This window comes from Melanostigma gelatinosum, assembly GCF_949748355.1.
Source record: "Melanostigma gelatinosum genome assembly, chromosome: 2".
NCBI lineage: Eukaryota > Metazoa > Chordata > Actinopteri > Perciformes > Zoarcidae > Melanostigma > Melanostigma gelatinosum.
In genome coordinates, this window is record NC_136635.1 from 19,948,836 (window position 1) to 19,972,139 (window position 23,304).

A 23,304-nucleotide genomic window follows, 5' to 3' on the forward strand; every position below is an offset into this window, starting at 1 on the left:
GAGTACTTGTTGGACACAGTGTTGAGTACTTGTTGGACACACTGCTGAATACTTGTTGGACACACTGCTGGCTACCTGTTGGACACACTGCTGGCTACTTGTTGGACACACTGCTGGCTACTTGTTGGACACACTGCTGGCTACCTGTTGGACACACTGCTGGCTACCTGTTGGACACACTGCTGGCTACTTGTTGGACACACTGCTGGCTACTTGTTGGACACACTGCTGGCTACTTGTTGGACACACTGCTGGCATTGATAGAGAACACTTGGTACAGTTATTTTAGAAATACAAAAAGCCAGGTTTTAACCCAGCTACATTGAAGCCACACTGTCAGTAAGGCGCAGCCATTTCATCACGATAAGAAAATGGACAAAGAGAGATCAGGAGGACTTTTCTCTCTGCCGAACCTGGGCTCTTCATGGCTCGGCAGGAATTGTCCCTCTGAGGACATTTCTGTTGTAGAAGAGATAAAAGAAGAGATTGAGGAGGAAATAATGGAGGAGTTTGAGGAGAGAGAGGGGGAGGTGGAGGAAGATATTGACGAGGTTCAGGACCACGCAGAGGAGCCTGAGGAAGGTAGTGTGGAGGAGATTCAGGAGCAGCTCTCTGGCTCCAACATCAGAGGAAACAACAGCTACTGTTCCTTCTGTGAGGTAAGAAATAAGATGAATGACACATGTTTACACACACATCAAAACAGTGAAAAAGTCAGATAATGCAGCTGACACCTCTGTCTAATTTTGTTCACACATCTCCTCACCTTCAACGCCTTAAAGGGACAGTTTGTAGTATTTAGTGGGATCAATTTGAATCAGAAATGGGATATAAAATTGATAACTATGTTTTCATTTGTGTAAAATCAACTGAAACTAGGAATCTTTCGCCATCTTGCACCGCCATGTTTCTACAGCAGCTGAGAACGGACAAACCAAACACTCACTCTCTTTTACGTAACCCAAAGGTCAACCTATTTTCCTTTTGCTTGCGAAACTGCGGTAACATGAGCCGCTGCTACTAGAGTAGTGCTGTTATCATAAGGATGACTTCTGAGCGATGTCGTTTGTTCAAGAGGGAACCCTACACTTTTCATATTTAACTAAAAATACATAATCACAACAAACAACAACAAATTGTTTTATCTCTCACAGGCAGAGGAATCTGAGAGATCTGAGCAATCAGATCGTCATGAAGCCCTGGAGATGGAGAGAAGAGACACAGCTGCTCTTAAAGAGGCCTTGAAGAAGGAAAAAAACGCTAAAGCTCAATACAAAGCAGCCCTGACACAGGAGCGGAAAGAAAAAGAGGCTCTAGCAAAGACTCTGAGGAACCGGCAAGCTGAGAAAAACAGCCTTCGTGTTGAGGTGGAGTACTTGAAGGCCCAAGTGGCTGATCTCAAGAAGTCACAGAAAGATCAGCAGAGGAGCAAGGCAAAGCTGAAAGATGCAAACGGCACAATGGCCGCAGAGATCAAAGAGGACAAGAAGTTGATTGAGAAGCTCCAGAAGGATCTGGAGGCGTCTTCTTGTCAGCACGAAAATGAATCAGCAGAGCGTGATATGGTCAATTTTGCCGAAATCAAGGCACTGAAGGATCAACTCATTGAGCAGCAGGAGGAAAATCTGGAAAAAGATACAATTCAATCCCTGCACCTCAACGTACAGAATCTTCAAATTGACATTGAAGCCAAGGACCACATTGTGTCCACACTGCAGGAGAAAGTGAACCAGTGGGCCTCAGACCTCAACGAGGAACGAACCAAATACTGTTCACTCCAGAGGGACTATGAGGCTGTGGTCTCCCAGCAGCTGAAGGAAGCAGAAGAACTGGACCATCTGACTCATGAGAACCAACAACTAGCCTCTGAGAACAGATGGCTGCAAGGTGAACTTGAGGCTGCGCTAAATGAGAGGCAGCTTCATCAAAAGCAGCTTCAGGACGACCAAGAAGCTTGCAGCAGACATTAGGAGGCCGTTGAGAAGGAGAAGGCTCGGTTCTCGAGAGCGTTCAAAAAGATCCAGATCCAAGAGAAGGAGCTCTCTGAGAAGACTCTGGCTTTGGAGAAGAGCCTGATTGGTGAAAAGCTCTTAAGGTCTTCCCTCAGAAGTGAGAAGAAGCGCTTTGATCAGATGATCTCGGAAAAGCAGGCTTCAGTGGAACCTCTAGCAATCCTCCGTAACCAGCTGAGAGACGCATCTTCAAACTCAAAGCGTCTGATGTACGACATGCAGACTTTAAGGATGGAGAATGCAGACATCAGGGCCAAATCCCACATCATGGAGACTGAATTTGATAGAACCAGATCGAAACACCACTCTCTCTCTGAGCGCCATGAAAAGATGATGTCAAAGAAAAATGATACCATCTCTGAGAATCAACTCACCATCACTAAGCTCCAGTGCGCGGTAGACTGGCTCAAAGCACAGCAGTCAGAGAGCAAGACAACACAGGCAGAACTTGAAGATGCCTTAAAACAGGACAAGACAACTGTCTCGGAGTTGCAGCAGATCGCATCTGCTCTTGAGAAAGAAAGGGCCAGGTGTGAGAAGCACCGAGTCGAGCTCAAGGAAGCTTTGACCCGGCAGATTGAAACCCTGGAGGAGAAGCAGAAAGTGGCCGTGGCTCTACAGAAAGCCCAGGATGACGTCTGCAGGCTTCAGGGACAACAGCTGGTGGAGTCAAACCTTCAGCTCAGACACATCAGCGACGCTGAGCTCAGGCTCAACCAGCAGAGAACTGCCCTGGATGAGAGCACAAAGGCTCTGCACCACCTGCAGCAGGAATACACAGATCTAGGGAGGAGACACAGAGACATTAATTCTGACTATCGTGAGCTGCTTAAAACTCACAGCGCCCTCCAAATCAAATATGAGAGGCTCTGCTACGCACAAGGAGACCCACGACCGGACTTCAGCCCACCTCAGTTCACAGTCAAACTGTAATTCTCTTTGTGTATTTCGTCATTCGAGACGAGGGCCTAAGTGCAGGGGGTGTTGTGTGATTGTATGATTGTAAATGTCATTTGTTATACTGGCTAAGTAAAAAAACAAAAGTCTTCACTGCAAGGACCGAGACATAATTGTCTTAACAGACAGACCGTGGACAATTTAACCTCAATCTGATGGAGTACACCATCTTTTGAATGCGCTCTTTGGTGTGTTACTTTGTGTGTGTGTGTAGTATGCTGTAAACATTGCAAGCAATGTCAATCAAGTGCATTATTAAAATGTGTAAAAAGTAAATTGTCGTATGCTTCTGATTGGATTCAGCTGTTCCAAACAAAAGTGCAGGGAGAAAATGCACCAAACTAACATAAGGGTTGAAATAAGACCATCTGTTTTTTTTATAATGTATGTTATCATTTTATTTTGAAGTCCAAATAACCCCAAATCTGGTAGTAGTTGCTTAGTTGTGTAACTTTACGCAGCAGGGTGGGGAGGCGCCGAGACGTTATTTCCAGACAATGGATGGTGGTAGTGATGGAGGCGAAGCCATTTATTTAACAAAACAATTAGTAAAGTAAAAGTTTAAGACAATAATAATTAATACACCTCTGGTAATACTACTACTAATCAAATATGTTTTGTTTTTACCCCACGTGTAGTATGAATGTAATGTGTGATCTTGAAACAGTTTATTTGTCTGGGATCGCCATCTAGTGTTCAGGATTCATAAAGTTGCAAGAAGCCGTTTTGTTCATTTTATTTCATGTTTATTTTTAAAGCACGTTTCATAACACAAATCCCAATGTAAAACTGGTCACATTACCATTTCAGAAATAACATAGTTGCATTTGTAGCTGCTGTATATTGTCACTGCAGTACTGCACAGAAATCTCTCTATAAAATAATATCATAAAACGTATTTGACAGTGACATGGCATAAGGCGGTTATATACTGTATATGTTCAACGTTGAGACGTATTCAAATTGTTATTTTCCATTGCAATTTATATTAAAAAAAAGAAGAGAGAACAGTGGTGACGATATCAATCCACACAGAGGAAGCTGTAGTTTTACTTTCTACATTGTGGTGAAAAAAAACTGAAAGCACGAAATAGACATGTTGCTATACAAGTACAGACAGTATCAAACTCAAATAATCCCATGAAGCGCAAAGAATGACACAAAGCGGAAGCCCTTTTCTTTAGTATGGAGGTAACTTTCCGAAAAAATTAAATACAATTAAAAGCAATAAAAAAAATTAACTACCACCAGTTACACCCAGCAACAAAAGTCATCAGACAGACATGAACTCTTATTTAACAATGCCAACAAGTCGAGTTTAAAGCCAAAATACCACCTCATTTCAGAATTGCAAAGCTACTAATTTGTCTGGGGACGTATGAAATGTTCAGACTATTTGTATGATGGCAGTTTGGTACACAACAGAGATACAGATCTTGGGCACTGTGTAGACCTGAGACTTTACCGGAGTCTGTGACTGACTCCACCCACCCCGACCACTCCCTGTATAAAACGGATCAGATGGGCTTTGTGGCCACCATTTTGGGTTCCCTGCCCTTCCTCAGCTCATCCTCCCACAAACAGCTTGACTCACAAACTTGTTCCAGAAAAATAACAGCTCATGCTTCCTCTTGATACCATGTATAGTTGTGGTGTTTTGGCTAATTATGTCACAACAAGATCGGAGGAGGCAAAAAGGGTCACACACCTTGAGTGTGAGGTAACTGGCTGCCATTGGAGTAAAGTCAATGGAGATAAAACAGAAGATGGAGGTCGATACAAATTGGCAGCTTTAGTCGCGGTAGTCCTTCTTCGGTGGCTTAGTGGCTGGCACAGGCGGTCTGTCGAGATCACGGTCCTCAGTCGGCTCATCGTAGTGGTCGTCGTCATTGCGACGGTCCCTGCGGTCGTCATGGCGGTCGTCGCGGCGGTCGTCGCGGTCGTCGAGGCGGTCGTCGCGGCGGTCGTCGCGGCGGTCGTCGTAGCGCTCATTGCGGTCACTGTACTTCTCGCGTCGGTCGTCGTAGTCGCTGCGTCGGTCGTCGTAGTCGCTCCTGCGATCGGTGTAGTCGCTGCGCCGGTCGTCGTAGTCGCTGCGCCGGTCGTCGTAGTCGCTGCGGGGGTCGTCGTAGTCGCTGCGGGCCTTGTAGTCGCGCTCACTTCGTTCCTCGTAGCGGTCACTGCCTTCAACAGGGCCCCTCACACTGGAGTCATCATGACCCCGGTCGTCCTCTTGTCCATCGGCGATGCGACTCTCACCATTTTTAACCGGCTGGTTGTCGCTGTACTCATCCTTAGGAACTCTGGAAAGTGAACACATAACGGATAGATAATAGTCAGATGTTTAAGTGGGAAGGTTTTTTTTTCATTTTATTGCATTTCTTTGGCAGCTTTACCTGAAGCAAAGCTTCCACCATAGTTACTGTGGAAGCGCCTCTGCTGTGTTGATTTGGTTGGTTAATGAAATCCTGAAACATTGAAGTAATCTTTCCAAAATTGGTAAAAGCAATCTGGAGGTCAAGCTTTTTGCGTTTTTTGACGGTGAGATAAATAAAGTCTGTCTCGGCTCGATAAAAACACACTCAATAAAGGCTGAATGAAAAGATCAGAGACATTGGATAAAAGGTCATTTTAGATGGAGCAAATGTGACCGTGCAGACGGAAACAAAGAGCAAATATCTGAAGCGTGTTCATGTGTGGCGTTGACCTGCAACTTCTTTGTTTGTTCATGTTGGCTAGAATTAAGTATTTTTGGGAGGGGTCTGTCCTGGTGATTCATACATGAAGAGCAAGTAAAACTTGCAGACAGCTGTGAACATTATTTTTGACTTTTTGCTTCCCGAGTATGAAGCGTGCTTTCCCTCACACCCCCAAACTTTTTATTTTACAGTTCTGCTGAGTCGGATCTTTTCAGAGCTACAATTGAATTTGCGACTATGAGCAGGTCTCTTTGACTCATCATTTGTTCCCCTTGTGAATAGAATGCGCTGTATAAATTAAACTTTTGCCTTCTAATAGTCAGTGGACGATAGACTTTCTCTGCCTAAAAACCGAAAAGCCCTTATATGTTTGGTCGCCTGCTCATTCAGCCTCTTGAATGGGCCGCACCGTTAACATCACAGCATCTTCTTCATTGGTCAGTGTGAATGTGTCTTTGGCAAACTTTACCCCATGGCGTATTGCTCCTCCTCCTTCTTCTTCTTCCTCTTCTTAATGCAGCAGCAGCAACAGATGGCGACGATGATTACGACCACCAAGGCGGCGACACCACCAATGATTCCTGCAGTGGAGCCGATGTTCATGGAAGCTGCAGGATTGATGAAGAGGAAGATAATGATGATGCACATTACAATGCATTGTTGTAAAGATATATTTATCCGGAATTCGACGTTCCCCGACAGGTCATGAAAAGCTGCTTCATCTCACGTGGCAGGACTGTGAGGGTGATGTTGCAGGTTGCGGAGCGGATCTTGTTTTTCGAGGTGCAGGTGTAGTACCCTGATGTAGCTTTGGAGATGTTGTATAGAGACAGGATGCCTCCCTCTACAAGACAAAGAGAGTCACATACACACATCAGTGGATTTATTTTTTATAGACAACTATAAAACAGAAGTAGAGCAGTGCTACACTCATTAAAAAAAAATCCAAGGCAATCAATAATCAATGCTGTTTATCGTAGTTCCTGTCAATTGAGCTGATCAAATGTATATTGGTATCTGCTTAGATGTTGGCTGATAAGCAACAACAGATTGTCCCTTGTTTGTCCACAAGAGGGGGCCACACTTCATTCACAGCCAACTTTTAAGAGTTGGGAAATGTTTGTTTCAATCATGTAAAAGGTCGCAAGGTAAGTAGACCTTGATGTGCCGAGAGTTGACTTACATTTCCCAGGATCGATAGTCCTCACAGAAACTGACACTTACTGTCGGTGGTTCTTGGTTCGGGCATGCGAGGAGCGTTCCTGACATCTTCACTTTTCCACGAGTAAGCGGGTGCCGGGGAGCCTTCCGCAGATAAACAGGTGAGGTTGATGTTCTGGCCGTATTGTGCCTTTCCCTCGAGCTTACAGATGGGTGTAGATGGAGCCACTAATAAAAGAATAAAAAAAGCGGGATTTGTCCATTAAAATGACAGTAAAACAAGGAAATGGGAATAAAGAATACAACACGTAAAACCTGTTTTTCAAGTAAGGACATTGTTATGTTACGTAATTTCGAATGGGAGTTGTAACATGTCGATGCCACCTGGTAACACAGTATAGCACCACAGGTGGAACTAGAGACAGCATAGAGACAATAGGCTGCCATCAGCCACAATGGCAAATCGAGCCAGAACGTAAAGTGGGGGGTGGTCAATGTCCCCTTCCCTACTTCCCCCTCTCTGCTTTCAGCAACCCCTGCTCAGACCACACCCATCTTTGAACTCGACCCTCATTTAGATCTGAACCACACACTTGTAAAGTTTTGTGACTGCAGTTTTCACCCTTGCGATGATATCGCAGTCGCAAAATCTGCCCACAGACCGAAATATCAACACCTGGCAAAGCTCTCAAAACGTCCCCTGTGGTAGTTCCTGCTACAGTAGGTGTCAACAGGACACATTTTGTCATGATGCCTCAGACTCAGGAGAAAACAGTACCAAGGTCGCTGTCGCGGCTGGTAAAAATAGTTGAAACAGGAGCAGACCTGATGATCTACCTATATGCGTCAGTTTTTTTTTTTTTTTTTTAAAGTAATAATTTACATCAGAGACATTTAAATGCTAAACATGATACTAACTGAGCTTTAACTTCTCAAATAGTAACAATACATGTTGAATGTGAACCAGAAACAATATGCAATACGCAACTCTATTCACCCACTTTTGAAGCGCAGATGATTTCTCTGAAAACAAATGAAGGGTTACCTAGCACCACCAGTGTCGCAGTGTCGGCCGGCTTGCCCTCGTCGTCCTTTGGAATGTTGACGAGACACTTATAGTCCTTGTTGTCCGATAGTCTGATGGAGTAAATTTTCAGGTTGGCCTTCCCCGTGGCAACGTCTACATCCAGGGACACCCGGCCTTCATACTTTGATTTGATGTCCGTAACTTTATTATGAGAATAATAAGTGAGGATCTGGGTCTGTTAGACAACAGGAGCATCAGAGGAACATTAAAAGAGGAAGAAAACACAGTTCTCTTTATTGATAGATTACAGAGAATCATACACGCATGCACACATAATCACACTGTAGTCTGACCTCATCAGATTCGATGCGATCAGCCTCACCAGACCATGTGATGATGACTAGGGCGTCTTTCGAGGGAGTTTTGGGTATAAACGTGCAGGGCAGTGTGATGTTGTCACCCCTGGCAAACTCGTATACCTCATCTGGGATGTTCACATTGATGGCACCAACACCTGACAGCACTGTCACAGAAAACAGAGAATATTGATTGTTACCATTTGGTTGAGAGTGCCTATCCTTTATAAAAACAGTAAATATCGATATCGCGCTACCGATGTATAATCCATATATATCCCAGCCCTATGCAAAATTAGGGCAATATTGCCAAATCATCTTCCATCCATATAGGTCATTTCATTTCTCGAAAAAAGAAATCGTGTATATGAATTAACCACATGGTAAATACTATTGTTGTATGTTCTTGTGTGCATTTAATACTTGCCAAAGGAAAAGTTGGCTTCTGAATTTTCATTAAGAACTTTAATGCAAAACAAACAAGTGAAATTAGACAAAACGAATAAACGTTCCCAGATATAACTAGACTATGTTGACACGCATGCACACGAACACAAACACAAACTAACCACATTCAGACAATCGTTTGATTTAACAAAATGGGACATTGCCAAAGACAGAATTCGTATGTATTCAGATTGTCTGTTAAATTTGATTCAGTATGTGTTCGCTATTATCAATTTAGATGACGGAATTGGATATCACGATATATGATTTCATCATGACATGATTGAAAGACTATCAATTATCGTATTGAATCGTCACACAGCTCAATGCAACACGTGCCTTCGCTGTGAATGATTCCGCACGCGGGATCTGCACATATAACCTCTTACCCCGCCCTTCTACCCACACCAACACAGGCAGACAACACAAATCTGTTTTGTTTGGAGCTGAAATGATTAGTCAGTGGACAGAAAAGAAATCGATCAATGAGTAAAAAAAAAATTGTCAAACAAAGCAAGACATTTCAAGATGCCACCATGAGCGCTGGGGACTTGTGTTGGACATTTTACAGACTTGCGTTACCCAGTAAGTAGACCGGGCCTAATCATACAGCAGGTGACAATAATCTTTAGGTGAAGCCCTACTTTTCTTCTTCTAAGTATTTGATTGAGTATCACCCTTTATATTTAAAACAAGCCTCTTTCGTGTTCATGCGGATGAAAACAATCCAGGCCGAGTCAATATATTACATATTTAGAGTGATGCTGATTTCAAGAGCGATAATAATTTAGTAAAATCGAGTTATCGTTTTTTCTTTATCTATGAATTTTACAAAAAATGGGGTAAGCTCTCCACAAACTAGTGAGACGGATCACCTGCCTAAACAGGTGGATTGGGCCTGCTCAGGGTGGGAATACCCGAAGGTGAGTTAACGGGTGTGGCAGCTCGGTAAGACGCGAAGAAAACCCTTTGTAGCAGGTAAACTCACCCAGAGACAGCAGAGTCAAGGTAGAAATCCTCCCCTCCATTGCCAACGTGTTTATTTTGTCAAACAAACCCACTGATTCCTCTGTGTGTGTGGTCGTTTTCTCTCAAATGTAAAAGGGAACTGCCACTAGCTGGGCCGAATTTGCATCGAAACCGACTGGTTTGCCTCCAATGGGTGTGCCCTCCGCGTCTGGATGACTGACAGCGCCCCACCGCCAATCACCGCTCCTGCGGTTCAGACACATTCTTCATCCACCCACCTGGCGTGTGTCGGCTTGTCTTCAGAAGAGCCTGTACCTGAGTTCTAAGGGTTACACCTTCCCTGTGTCATGTTTGTGTCATGTTTGAAAAAGTAGAAGACTACATATTTGGTAGTTGCATTTTTCAAAGTACAGCATGTTGCCAAAAAAAGTGCAAGACTGTTTTTGTTTCCCTTCAGTTTTCCTAAACTGTGAAGTGGCAAAACCCAGATATTCACAAAGCCTTTGAGGAGTGACAGGTATTTTTTTCATGGAAAGGTTTGGGGTCTAAAAGTACTTAATTTAATAAGGGGTTTAGCAAAAGCGTCACATTGACACTTAAGACAAGGCGAGTACAAGTACAGACTACATGAGCCGAGGACGTGCTGTTGGTGCAGTGAAAACTGATGTGTGCTGTTGGAACAAGAGAAGTGTTTTGTCCTGCCAGACTGGCTCGACAGGTTATATCACCTCGAGGCGCGCGCACACACAAACACACACACGCACACACACACACACACACACACACACACACACACAACGAAACAGAAAGAGACAACGAAAGATGTTTGTGTTTGGCTCAGCTTTGTGTTGTAGCCTCTACAGCATCGTTCAGTGGATGTGACTGAAAGCTATATCCAACTATGACCTAATGTAATGGGACAAGTCTATAATGATTAAAAGCACCCAACCTTTAATATATTGTAAATATAGAATGTGAAAGGAAAAAATCTAGTTCCAACCACTCAGGTGAATTAAAGGACCATTCAAAATGTTCAGATACATGCTTATTTGTTTTCTGGCGAGGAGTTAGATTAGAAGATCAATACCACTCTCAAATTGGTCTGTATTATAAAGCAGCTGGTTAGCTTAGCTTAGCACAAATACTGGAAACAGGGGGAAACAGCTAGCATGGTTGTGTCCAAAGGTGAAAACAATGTGCAGACTCTAAACTCACTAATAAAGCCATTATATATTGTTTACTTATTTGTACAAAAGACACATTTGGTTACATTCACCAGGACCACCCCATAATTTGCATCTTGTGTCGAGTCTTGCGAAAAAAAACACTAGACAACAATAAGAAAAAGGGTGAGATGAATCTGGTTTTTTATACAACAATTGTGTCACGGGGCATGATGGAGGACTCAAACGCAGACCAGACCAGAAGTAGAGTGAAGTGGGAATTTAATGAACACTGAGCTCAGAACATGAAACTTACAGTAACACAGTGAATCCACGGACGAGACAAGAGACGAGGGGAAAATCCAGCAGAACTGAGACAGGCAGGCAGACGGGGAAACCGGGACCAGGACAAGGCAAACGGGCGGGCAGACATGACAGTGATCTGGCAGTGAGTGAGTGAGAGGCAGGGGTTTATACAGTGGCTGATAGAGGCAGGTGAAAGGAGTTGTGCTGATGAGGAGGGAGGCAGGGGGAAATAATTAAACTGTCCTTCCGCTGAAAGATTAGGAAGAATGTGTCGGATCATAGCGGCATTACATCTCATACTTGATATGTACGTGACATTTTGTGCTTCAACAATAACCTTTTCCGTGTGGAATTCATTCATTTGATTGTATTGTCAAAAAGATGGAATATTATTTTTTCCACCCATGCACAGGTGTATACACCCATACATACAAACAGAAGGAGGGGAGACACTTCCAGGTTCTTTTCTCCTGTTTAATGCCAATTTCATCCCTTGTGCTCCCGGCAGTCTTATCTCTCCTCCACCCAATGACTCCGGACGCCACGACACCTTTTATTTTCTACCTCATAGAATTAAAGCACGTAAAATTGCCCGGCAGGTCTTGACAAATCACAGAGATGAACAGGGATTAGAGAGGTTCTCTCTCTGTGCCACATTGCACCCTGCTGGATTTCTCCCATCGTTGTTTCTTTTTTTCGAATCTGTGACGTCTGTGTTGAAGAAGGCCTGTATTTCAATTCATCACCTGAGGTTTCTTACATGGATCATTTCTCTGCCTGAGTGCCGGCTGATGGCCTGCCGGGTCATCTTTGTCTCTGGTACGTGAAGTTCCATTATCCTGAGGCAGCTGAGGATCCATCGCATCTCTTTCAACAGTAACACGCTGGGTAATTGCAGGATGTGGACTCAACAGGATATCAGCTACATTCAAGCAGTCAGTCTGTGAAAACACCACATCTCATCGTGCTCGAGAGAGCACAATGTGACTTATGCTCTCTGATTATTGGTCAGTTGATCATTTTAGGAATACATGGGTCGCAGTTTCAAATGGCTGGATCTGAACAAAGCACAGAATGTTGTTTTAATAAAAGGCTGTAATAGGTGATTAAATGGTTAAACCTGCAGTCGCCCAAAACCTTTAGGTAATCTAAATGTCGGTTGGTCAATCCACCACTTTGGTCCATTCTGAAGTATTTCAACACCTATTGGTTGGATTGGCACAACATTTGGTTCAGACGTTCATGATGCCCAGAGGATAAACCCTAATGACTTCTGTGATCTCTTGACTTTTCATCTACTGCCAAGAGGTCAAAGTTTTCTCTTATCCAGTGAAATTTCTCGACATCTATGGATTGACACAGTATTGTGTACAGACATTCATGGTTCCCAGAGGATAAGACCTAATGACTTTAACTTTGAATGGATTGTCATTATATTTGGTACTGCACATACAATTATGTCCCCCTTCGGATGAATTGTAACAACCTTGGTGATCATTTAACTTGTCATCTACCGCCATCTTCTGGTCAAAATTTGTATTTGTCCAATAATTTGCCTCATTACCGATAAATGCTAATTTGCAAATGTTATCATGCTTGCTGATGATTAACAAAGATGGTTAATATGATAAACATTATACCTGCCAAACACCAGCACGTCAGCATTGTGAACATGTTACCAGACTGACATTAGCATTCAGCTCAAAGCACCGCTGCACCTCAGTGCATCCTTACAGAGCATGGCTGTAGACCTCCAAAGTGAATTTTGGTAGCAGCAGTCCCTTCGATCAATCAATGTTGGCTGTGGGCTGCCGTCTTACGACACATTGGGTGAGAAGCTTAATAAGTCTTTAATTTGTAATTAAAATTCAGTTCTTTTTTGTTAAAAACATATTCATCCCTTCCGGGGTTATTGGTAATGGCGGCTTACAATAACACAACCCATACAGTAGGCTATAAGGGGGAAAAGAACAAACAACACCACTTCCAGCTATTAAAAACTAAAAACAGAGAATACAAAGGGGCTATTCAGACGGATGTCAAAGCAAATAACTGACTCAGGATGTTCAGCAATTTACAGACTTGTTTGGTCAAAAAATAAAGAAAATGAAATCAACAATCCTCTCGTTCAGTCCAACTTCAAACAGAATTTTCTCACACATTTACTGTATTTCGAGGATATGTTGTATTATTACTGCACGTAGGAGGTCATAGAAAGACTCAATAGCAGATTGCTAAAACCACTAAAAATAACTCCACTGTCCGCAATTACGCGTTAGAAGTGCTTATCAACCATCTCTGTCTTTACATTCCACGGTAAGTGATTGTCAAACGATGCCTGGATTTCAATGCTCTTAGCATGACCATCTATTTCAAGTCTTATATTAATGGGAACATTTTTGGTTTTAGATACATACACCAAGATGTGTCATTGCACTACTTCGATCCAGCTCTTGACCCTGACAAAAAAGGCACTTTGTGTGCAGTGTCTTGTTGGCCTGGAGATTAGAGAAAGTGGCCATGTGCCTTACTTGCGTATACTGTTCACCAAATATTTTGCAATTATTTCATGTCAGCTCTCTCTAATAAAATACTTGGTGGGAAACAGCTATCATTTCTAAAAAAATAACTTTAAAATGTGTTGTAACATTATAATATAAAAATATGCAGTTGCTAAATACTGTACTATAACTCTGCAGATAGATAGACAGATAGATAGAAATAGCGATGTCATATTTGCTTTCTTAATTTAAAATCAATGTTACAGACACACATATTGATTGTTCTTCATAGGTGCATGTTGTGTAGCTGCGCGCACTGGATAACAGCTCTTGCGGACTCCCACTTACAAACACGTGCACACAACTCTAACGTTGGACACAAAATTGTCACCCCACAGTGTCGCCTTCTCTCCGAAACCACAAAAGACCCGTCCATGTGTCTCTGAGTTTTACATTGAATTGTAAAAAAAAAAAAAAAAAGAAGAAAAAAAAACTCGAGTGCGAGAGAGACTGACCATCTGTGCCCAAAGGCGATGCGCAGCGTCACAGCTCTCCAAGGCACGGACAATGTGGTTCACCGGCGTGGTCATCGCTTCAGTTTACGGTGTGATCAGCGTGTTGGGGCTAATCGGCAACATTACGCTCATCAAGACATTCTGCTCTGCCAAGTCCATCCGCAATGTGCCCAATATCTTCATGTCCAGTCTCGCGCTCGGGGATGTTTTACTGCTGGTAACATGCGCTCCGGTGGATGCCAGCCGCTACCTGTCAGAGGAGTGGCTGTTCGGGAGAGTGGGCTGTAAAGTCATCGCCTTCATTCAGCTGACCTCGGTCGGGGTGTCTGTGTTCACTCTCACTGCCCTCGCTGCTGACAGGTATGGCTAATCATGTTATTGATCTATAATCACTTTAAAATAGCCGAGCAGCCAATCAGCCAAACGCCCTCTTGTTTCCCACGTTATGAAGATAGTCACAGGCAATACGTACAATCTAAATGTTTTACAATGGAGAGCAAATATTTAACTGTGTATTGATCAGGGGACTATTACGCACGACTGAGCTGCGCTTCTGATCAAGGCTGCTGGCACGTGCGCGCATGATGGAGACAAAAGATTCATTGCTGTCAATTTCTAATTTCAAACGTTTGTTGTTATAAAGAAGACTTTTGCCTGATTATGGATATCAATATTCTTTTCTGTGAGTATAAACACTTGATTGGTGTAGTTGCATAATGTTTTAAAAATGTGTTAGGATGCTTTAATAATATATCAATATCATGGTGAGCACGTGTTTCAGTTCTTCCTCTAATTTTTTGGCCATCTTTGGCCACTTATGTTTTTTTCTCTCAAACAATGTTGCAGGAACCCGTTATTGTCTCACATATGTCAGACCTTTGTGCTGTTATAAAAGAACATGAAAAGAAAAATGTGAAAAATAGATTACTGGTGAGATGTGCCCTGTGTATCTAATAACGTTTACTTCAGATCAATTGAGTCTCGAAATGAATTGGAATCCTGGCCAGTATGCACGTCTTTGTTGAGCATCCAAAGGTTATATCAGGCGTCCTGCTTGCCAATAACAGCCGTAGGCAACCTGTGGCCAATAAGGTAAAATTATAAAGTAAAATAGCTTTATAACCTGTAAACTTGTCACAGACATAAACATGCATATATCTGTATTCTGAAAAATGAATCTCGGTCATTACAGATTGGAAGAAAACTCATTGAAAAAATCCCAAGAAATCTTGCTTTTTTGCCACAGTATCTGTCAGCTAAAAGTAGCCATTTCGAGCCTCACATTATGAAATAATAGAGGTATGGGCACAGAGGAAATGAGCTACCGCTCTCCAAGGTTTCACTTCATACTCGGTTGGCCAAGCTCCTCTGTGTATCATTTGTAATAAAACAAATGAATTGTATGCTGATGGTCAACGACGCTGCTGATGCGACTGTTGTTGGGTCTTCACTTCCTAAGCTTTCTTCAGTGTTTAAGTATTCCAGTGATGTGTATGTACATCCATGGGTACATTGGAAACATGAACTGGCTTTTTTGGCATCCTTTAAATTGTGCTAATTTGCCCAAATGTTAACAAATGCAGTCTTTTAAAAAAACGGTCTCAAGTTGTAATCCACAGAATGAGTTACTAACAATAAGTCGCTTTCTGTTTACATCCCCCAAAGCACATTGAGAATTATAGTCCCAAAACATAGAGCATGATTATCACAGAAGACCCAAAATAAGTGTCACCAAGGTTAAATAATCATTACTTCCTCCACATATTCATAAGACCACCAGGGCAATGGCATCTTCTAGATAAGGCTTGTTTTCATTGCTCATCATTTTCTATGTTGCTTCCTTAAGTTCAAAAGGTTTAATGCATTTAATATCCGTTTCCAGACATTATTCAGGACAACTTTTGGTTTGACTGATTGCTAAAATAATTGACTGGTTCTGCAGCCTGCAACTTTTTGTGTCACTGCTCTCATCAGCGTTATGCTAACACGTTTATCTATCAATCCAACTTATATCTCCACATCAATCAGGTACAAGGCCATCGTGAAGCCCCTGGACATCAAAACATCAAGCACCACCACCTGCAGTGTCCTGCGGGCGGCACTCATCTGGCTCCTCTCCCTGGTCCTGGCTATCCCAGAGGCCGTCTTCTCTGACCTCCACACCTTCAACGTCACCTCCACTAATGAGAGCTTTGTCACCTGCGCCCCTTATCCCCATGCAGGGGAACTGCACCCCAAGATCCACTCCATGGCCTCCTTCCTCATTTTCTACGTCATTCCCTTGCTGGTCATATCCGTGTACTACACCTTCATCGCCCGGAGCCTGATGAGGAGCGCCTCAAACCTGCCCGTGGAGGGGAACTTGCATGCAAGACGACAGGCCAGTTTTCTAACTACCATCCCTCGTGCCAAAGCTCGATCTTTGATATACTGAGGTCATGAGTAAAAAAGTTAGAATACAATTTGAATCAACTGAAATCTACTCATCATATGAGTTGATTGTTTTTTTAAACTTGGCATGGAATTCATTACGGTTATATCCCCCAAATCCCCAGAAATAATACCAATGGCACAACCTCAGTGACCGTAATGGAAGCTAGAGCCCTGGTCATTAGATGTTTGGGATTTTTTTTTTTTTAAAGTGCACTGTGTATTATTAGAAGTGTGAATCTTCACCGGCCCCACGATTCAATCCGATCACCATAACTGCACATGAATACTTTTACATCAATTAATACAAGCACTCAGCTAAATCTGAACTTAACTTATGTTTATAAAGGGCTTTCAAAAGTCAGACTATAACAGTCTATCGTTCTGTTATCTACAAAAATAAGGTTTACACACAGCAGCTCTAGGACAGAGCACTGAATGCCATTTTACACAGCATGAATTAGCCTAGCGCCTAGCGGACTTTCCACACCTCATTAGACATACAACAAAAGAATAATAATACAGAAATAGCCAACTACAAACTAACAGCATGGGCAAGATCATTTCACTGGTCAACACTACTCCTGGCATTCTATTGGCTGGAGAATTGAAACGGGGATGTTGCACAAAAACAATCCAATCCGAGAGCAGACGTTTCATGAGCTCACAGACGCGGCCCAAGTGAGGAGAAGGGTTAAAGCTGGGGCCCGCAGGAAATATGTAATCTCTAATACGTCTGAATGCAGCATATACAGTTTTTTTCTGTAATCTCTAATTCATCTGAGTGCAGCATGCAGTTTTAGCAGAAATCCAAGAGCAAACAGGGGCTACTTGAGTCTGAGGACAGGGTTTTGAGGGAGAGCACGACAAAATCTGAAGTGAAATCAGTGAGTGCTCTCAAAGTGCAAAGTTGCGTATACGTTTTATTACAGTCCATACAGACCGAAGAGAAGCCTTCAGAGAGCACACATGGCTACAGTCTTCGCCAAAAACGTTAAAGAAAACCCTTAATATGTCTCTATGTTTATCCTATACCCTTATATAATATATTATATGAGATACCATCTGAATAGACCCAGTGTGTCTCTACTCACCAGATAGAACCAGTCTGTATGTGATCCAAGGTCCTGCTGTTCATGACCACATATTTATACTACAATACATTATTCCTTCTATCACCCAGATAATCCAACATATAATGAATTGATACTGAAAGAGGTAATTCTGCTTCACACTGAGTCCTTTCACATTTGATACTCTAAGTACGTTTTACTGGTGATTTACTTAAGTAGTATTTTGAATGCAGGACTTGTAGTGTTGCTAACTTTACCAAGTAAAAGATCTAAATACTTCCTCCACCACTGGCAAAAATACACTTAAATATTAAAACACTCATGTATATCATATGCCAGCATTGTTCTTTGGTTTTGACAGTGTTTTTACACCAACAGTTTGAATCAAGGAAGCGCTTAGCCAGGACAGTGCTGGTGTTTGTTGGTCTCTTTGCAGTGTGCTGGCTTCCCTGTCACGTCATCTACTTATACCGCTCCTATCACTACTCCCAGGTAGGCTGCACACAAAAAACGTGATTTAATCTGTTTCTGTACACTCGGTGTGTAACACATAGCTATTATCTGTATCTACATATTTCACAAAAATATTTGTATTTATGTCTTTATTCTGATCTCTATCTATTGGATCATCATCTACACCATTTATTATACTGCCATTGAGTTTCACATAAGTGTAACTGCCAAAAGAAATTACAAAATATAATTTGTAATTTACTATTTTAACCATGTACTAATATGAATGTCTTACAAATCACAAAGCTACTGACAAAACATGCCGTACTCGCTCATTTGAACAAGTACTGCACACATTATCATTCTGGTTGCATTTCTCCAGAGCACATTCATATCCAAAGGATCTATTTGGATTTGGTTCTATCCCCCATACATGCACACCTCTATTCGTCTGTCTCTCCATCATTCAAACTATTGTTTCCCAACCCTCCACGACCAGGTGGACACTTCCCTGCTTCACTTTGTGTGCAGCGTCGTCGCTCGTATCCTGGCCTTCACCAACTCTTCCCTCAACCCGTTTGCCCTTTACCTCCTGAGCGACACCTTCCAGAAGCAGTTCAACCGGCAGCTGTGCTGCTGCTATCATATGATCCTCAGACGCTCCTCGCAGAGCCCCACTCATTATAACACGCATGTGACATCGGTCCGCAGCACACATCACTCCATGGGGAGCCTGAGCATGATCAATGGCAGACGGGTCTATCAGGAGGACTGCGTGTGAGGGACGGGTCTTTGTGTGTCTCTGCTTCTTTGCTTCTGAGTCAGTGACCCCATTAATATTTTTACTGTATGTTTTCACGAAACAGTTTGATCATAAGAACCTTGCATAAAGATATATAGTTCAATTATTGTACCAAAAGGTGTACTCCAATGTTTAAATATTGCACTTCCATAAAGTGTAGGGACTCGAGAGAGAGAGAGAGATTGTCATTATTATAACAATGGTTGTCAAAGCAGCAGAGCATATGAGTCAAACTTTAAAAAAGTTTGATCACATATTCCAGCCGTGTCTCCAGAAAGTACATTTAAACATATATTACAAATTGGTTTTTACCTATGAGACCTTTCTGCCTGTATTATGTTTAAAGGCAACGTTTTTTCCAGTGCAGAAGGTTTAATATCGTTGTACCACACAGCTGTCATAAGGACACCCTTCACTCACACGTGTGTAAAATAAAAGAAGTTAAAGGCAGAGAAAGATGGATGTTCCTGTTTAAAGTGAATTACTATTAGTTATGTCACATGCTTCAAGCCACGGAGTAAGTTTAAAACCAAGACCACTATCTTTCTCCTTAAGTTGTTGTGAGCTTCTGAACATATATATAGCTATAAAGAGAATCAAGAGCCATGCTAGTAGGAGACAGGTTTGAGCTTTTCCATAATGCAACACGACATCTTTTAATTACTATATAATTACTATATTTAACACCTCCTGTTTGTCGCAGGCTGTTATAAACGTTACGTCTCTCAGCCCAAGCAGAGATAAACCTGAAGACATCAGGTAACTTGGTAAAGCTCCTCCAGAGCCACAGAAGACATGATTGACTATTTTTCTGAAGTCGAGTAATATTTGTCGAGCGTCCTTTCAGAACTCTCTGTACAGAATTCAGAGCACATCTGTTGCCTCGCCACGGCTCTCAGCAAGGCTTCGGCTGAGCCGGCGGCTTGCAGCTGATGGTGCTAGCGGTGCTTACAGCGCTAACACTGCAAACATCTGTAACAGTGCTGACAGAGCTTACCGTGTTTGAAAAGGAACTTGACGGTTGGTACATTTCCGTGGTGAAGCAATGTAGAAAGCAGTCTTAGTTTTTTAGAAAAGGCAGAATAATGCGGGTCACCCCTTTAGTACCAAAGTACCTTTAATGAAGCAGAATAACCTAAATCACAAGCAATTCTTTATGCTTTTGCTGTGATGTTGCCAAAAGAAAAAAAGTCAGTGTGCTCTTAGATGTGGTATTGTTTTACATTAGTGAATATTCTGTTTGATGCTGTGATGATAACTGTGAAATTTTGAGGGTACCCTCAGAGATGTATCTTAAATGTGAGCTAAATGTGTATTTAGTGGTCACTCAGGTGTACACAGGGTGAAAAATAAACAGTCAATGTAAATGCATTTGTTAGAAATCACATTTGTAATTTGGTACATTACGCAATATGTCTCTATATTCTTTGTAGTCGTGAGTGTTTCTTTGCAATTTGCATGCAGCTCTCAAGGAAATGAAATTGACAGACTGTCTGTGTTTATCTTAAAGATATTGCACCGTGCATTTCTCTTTCAAGTGGAATCAATAAAAAAGAATTGCTATCAAATTAGTGTGCATTGTATCTCTTTCTCATGGAACTATAACAAATACACTTACTGAACTGTACAATTAATAAAAAAAATGAATAAAAAAAGCAATATATTTTCTAATTTCTCCTTTTTGTGGATCCTTGTGTGCGTCTTTGCACTTTGGTTATGTTTAGAGTGGCAGTCCTGTTGATTGTGTATACAACACATAGTTTCTGCACCACTGTGTTCACTTGACATGATTATTCTGCACCGTCGCTAGATTTACAGTCGCCATGTCACACCGCAATGTCCTAATTTGGTATTTCAGTTGGAGAGGATCATGCCCAGGTGGTGATGAGTGGGTGTATAATTCAGTCTGGATAGCGTTTGTTTAATTGTGGTGTAAGTGCCGTGCCAAATTTCTGTCCTGCATGGTCTCAACCGTCTACTCAACATGTCATCTTTATAGTCAGGCTAATTCTGTGGAAAGTCTGGAACGTAAATAAGGATTAGTTGTTGTATTTTTAATTCAAGGAATGAATCAAATCAAGACCAATAAAAGCATATTGGCACGTGTGTTTGAGATCCCACTGAAAAGGTCCGACAGGAATCCTGCAGAGAAACGCAGAGTTCCCTTCACGATCTTTAAACAACTCCTGCAACTCTGCAAGTATAATCATGGCTGTTTGTAATCAATCAAGTAAAGATCCAGACACATACTCTGCTTTGAATGATAATTTGTGTTCAATTAAAAAGTCTCAAGACCTTCTCTTGTCAAACTGTGACACATCATACCTCACAGTGAAGATCAAACATCCAAATGAAGGAGAGCAACTTCACAACATCTGTGATTAGGATCAGACAATATCTTTAGTTTCCTCAAATTCCTCAGTCATTACATTAAAACTACAAGATAATCACAAAACTAAGTTCAAATTAAATGTTCTGTGTTCGCTAATAACAAAACAAACTAAATAATACAAATCCCAACACAAAATGCAATTAATAGCCCTGGATCAATTTCTTAATATGTTCATTTGTGTTTATTTTTCACTTGCCTCTCTCAAGAGTACATCACAATAATAAAGAAAAAAAGAAAAAGCATTTATCGCAGGGGCACTCTTCGTTCGAGTGTAGCCAAAGACAATGTTCTGCTCCAGCTCACAATAAAGTCTCTCTCTCTCTCTGGGATTCGCTCCTATGGAATGGTGTGAAGTTGGATCTCCAGAAGTGACTTCAGTCACATCCTTCCATCTTAATTCGAGCATCTCTGAATATAAAAACACCTCGCCCCACTGTCACTCTGAAGGTCAGTGTTGTGTGAAGGTGTCGTGTCTTTTCACTCACCGGTGTATTGATCCATTCGGGTTTGCTCCTGTTTTAACAGGAAGCAACCGAAGGCAAAGTGTCTGTGCTATCAGGGGACGTCAGGGGACGTCATCGTGTTTGTTCCACAGTTGACGTCAATGCCGCCTCACGGGAAATTCATGCAGAGCTTATAATTGGTGACATTAGAGCATCTTTGGCAATAACAAAGTGAGTCAAAGCACATTCATATTTAGAGAGCAACACCAACATGAACAAATGTAACATCCTTATGGTCTCATTCTTATTCGAGAATGATATATTCTATACATCTGAAGGATAAAAGGTTTAATCTGTGCATACATTAGAGGTGCTGGTATGGGTGGATTTTGCTTCCTTTCTGGACAGACCCAGACTAGCCGTTTCCACTTTTTATGCTAAGCTAAACCAAACAAATTCTGTCTGTGGCCTTATGGTGTGGTCACACCAAACGCGGTGCGAATTATTGAGTTACACTCAATGAAAACATAACTTTCCAAAGGTTGTTGCTTGAATTAAGTATTTATCTCATTTTAAATGTACAACTCTGGTATACAATTCTTTGTGATGAAGGGGAAAAAGCGAGCGGACAAAGTTGAATTCAATGCATAAAATAGTAATTTTGATCTTTGGTATTCAGGGAACTATAAACACATTCTCTCGTTTTTGCAACAGTGAATAAACAGTTAAGTTGTAATGTTTGTACTCCAAGTAACAGTGAGGAGACAGGAGTACACAAAGTGCAGCAAGGGGGTGAAAAAGCTCCTTGGAACTTCAGGCCTGGTTAGTATTTGGTGTCAACATATAATCTGGAATATGAAGGGTCCAATTACTAACATTTTAGTATGATATATATATATATATATATATATATATATATATATATATATATACGGTATATGTTTTGTTCTAATATAGGGTAGGATCAGTCGATGAGTTGGCTGGGGCTGTCACTACAGAGGAGCACTAATGCCGTTTGCTGGTGCTATTAGATCAAGCACCCACAGAGGAGCTTTTTACTGTCAAACACCTTTATTGTAATTATTATGTGAGCGCTGAGAGACGACATCAAAGCATCATGTAGCCAAGATAACAAAAGGAGGGAGAACATACTGTGCGCTCCAATGTTTGCATTTTATAGATCAGCAGCACCATCGAGGAAAAAAAAAAAAGAATACCAGAATGGAAATCAATATGTTCACTAAGCAACAGTAAATGAAACACCTGTTTTATGAGAAGCCATATTCACAGGCATAGTAACAGACAAAAGCCTGCTACCGAACAGAATCCAATGCAAAATACCTCATGTCAGCCAAATCAGTTCCTTGTCCAATGCCTTTAAGAAAAGTGTAAAAGTACATTTTACTGTCTTCCAACATGGAATAAAAAATTGAATATGGCTTTTTGGACATATCTCTACAAAGTGATCTAAATGAATGACAAATATAGAATCTTGTTAGCAACAGTGTTGGACAGCAGTTACAGCCATGAGATGTGTTACATGTGGACTCTTTCCCACCGTTTTCTGCAGACAATAGCAGACAAGCTTGGGCAATTTT

At 41.8% G+C, this 23,304-nt stretch overlaps 2 protein-coding genes across 2 annotated transcripts; one reads left to right on the plus strand and one right to left on the minus strand.

Annotated features, from left to right (window-relative positions):
• Positions 1–3,795: 3,795 nt before the first annotated feature.
• LOC306793060 (cell surface A33 antigen-like) lies at positions 3,796–9,803 on the minus strand. Its single transcript, XM_079290510.1, has 7 exons — positions 9,648–9,803; positions 8,210–8,379; positions 7,875–8,091; positions 6,893–7,057; positions 6,396–6,512; positions 6,138–6,276; positions 3,796–5,272 (listed from the first exon to the last, which is right to left on the minus strand). Exons 1-7 carry the CDS (start codon positions 9,685–9,687, stop codon positions 4,762–4,764), a joined length of 1,359 nt encoding a protein of 452 aa, XP_079146636.1. The 5' UTR covers positions 9,688–9,803; the 3' UTR covers positions 3,796–4,761.
• A 4,362-nt stretch (positions 9,804–14,165) lies between these two features.
• Positions 14,166–18,850, plus strand: grpr (gastrin-releasing peptide receptor; the record flags this gene model as incomplete). The annotated part of the gene is made up of 4 exons (XM_079292912.1): positions 14,166–14,473; positions 16,142–16,493; positions 17,995–18,108; positions 18,569–18,850. The coding sequence occupies 4 exons, from the start codon at positions 14,166–14,168 to the stop codon at positions 18,848–18,850; spliced, it is 1,056 nt and encodes a 351-aa protein (XP_079149038.1).
• Between the last annotated feature and the right edge of the window lie 4,454 nt (positions 18,851–23,304).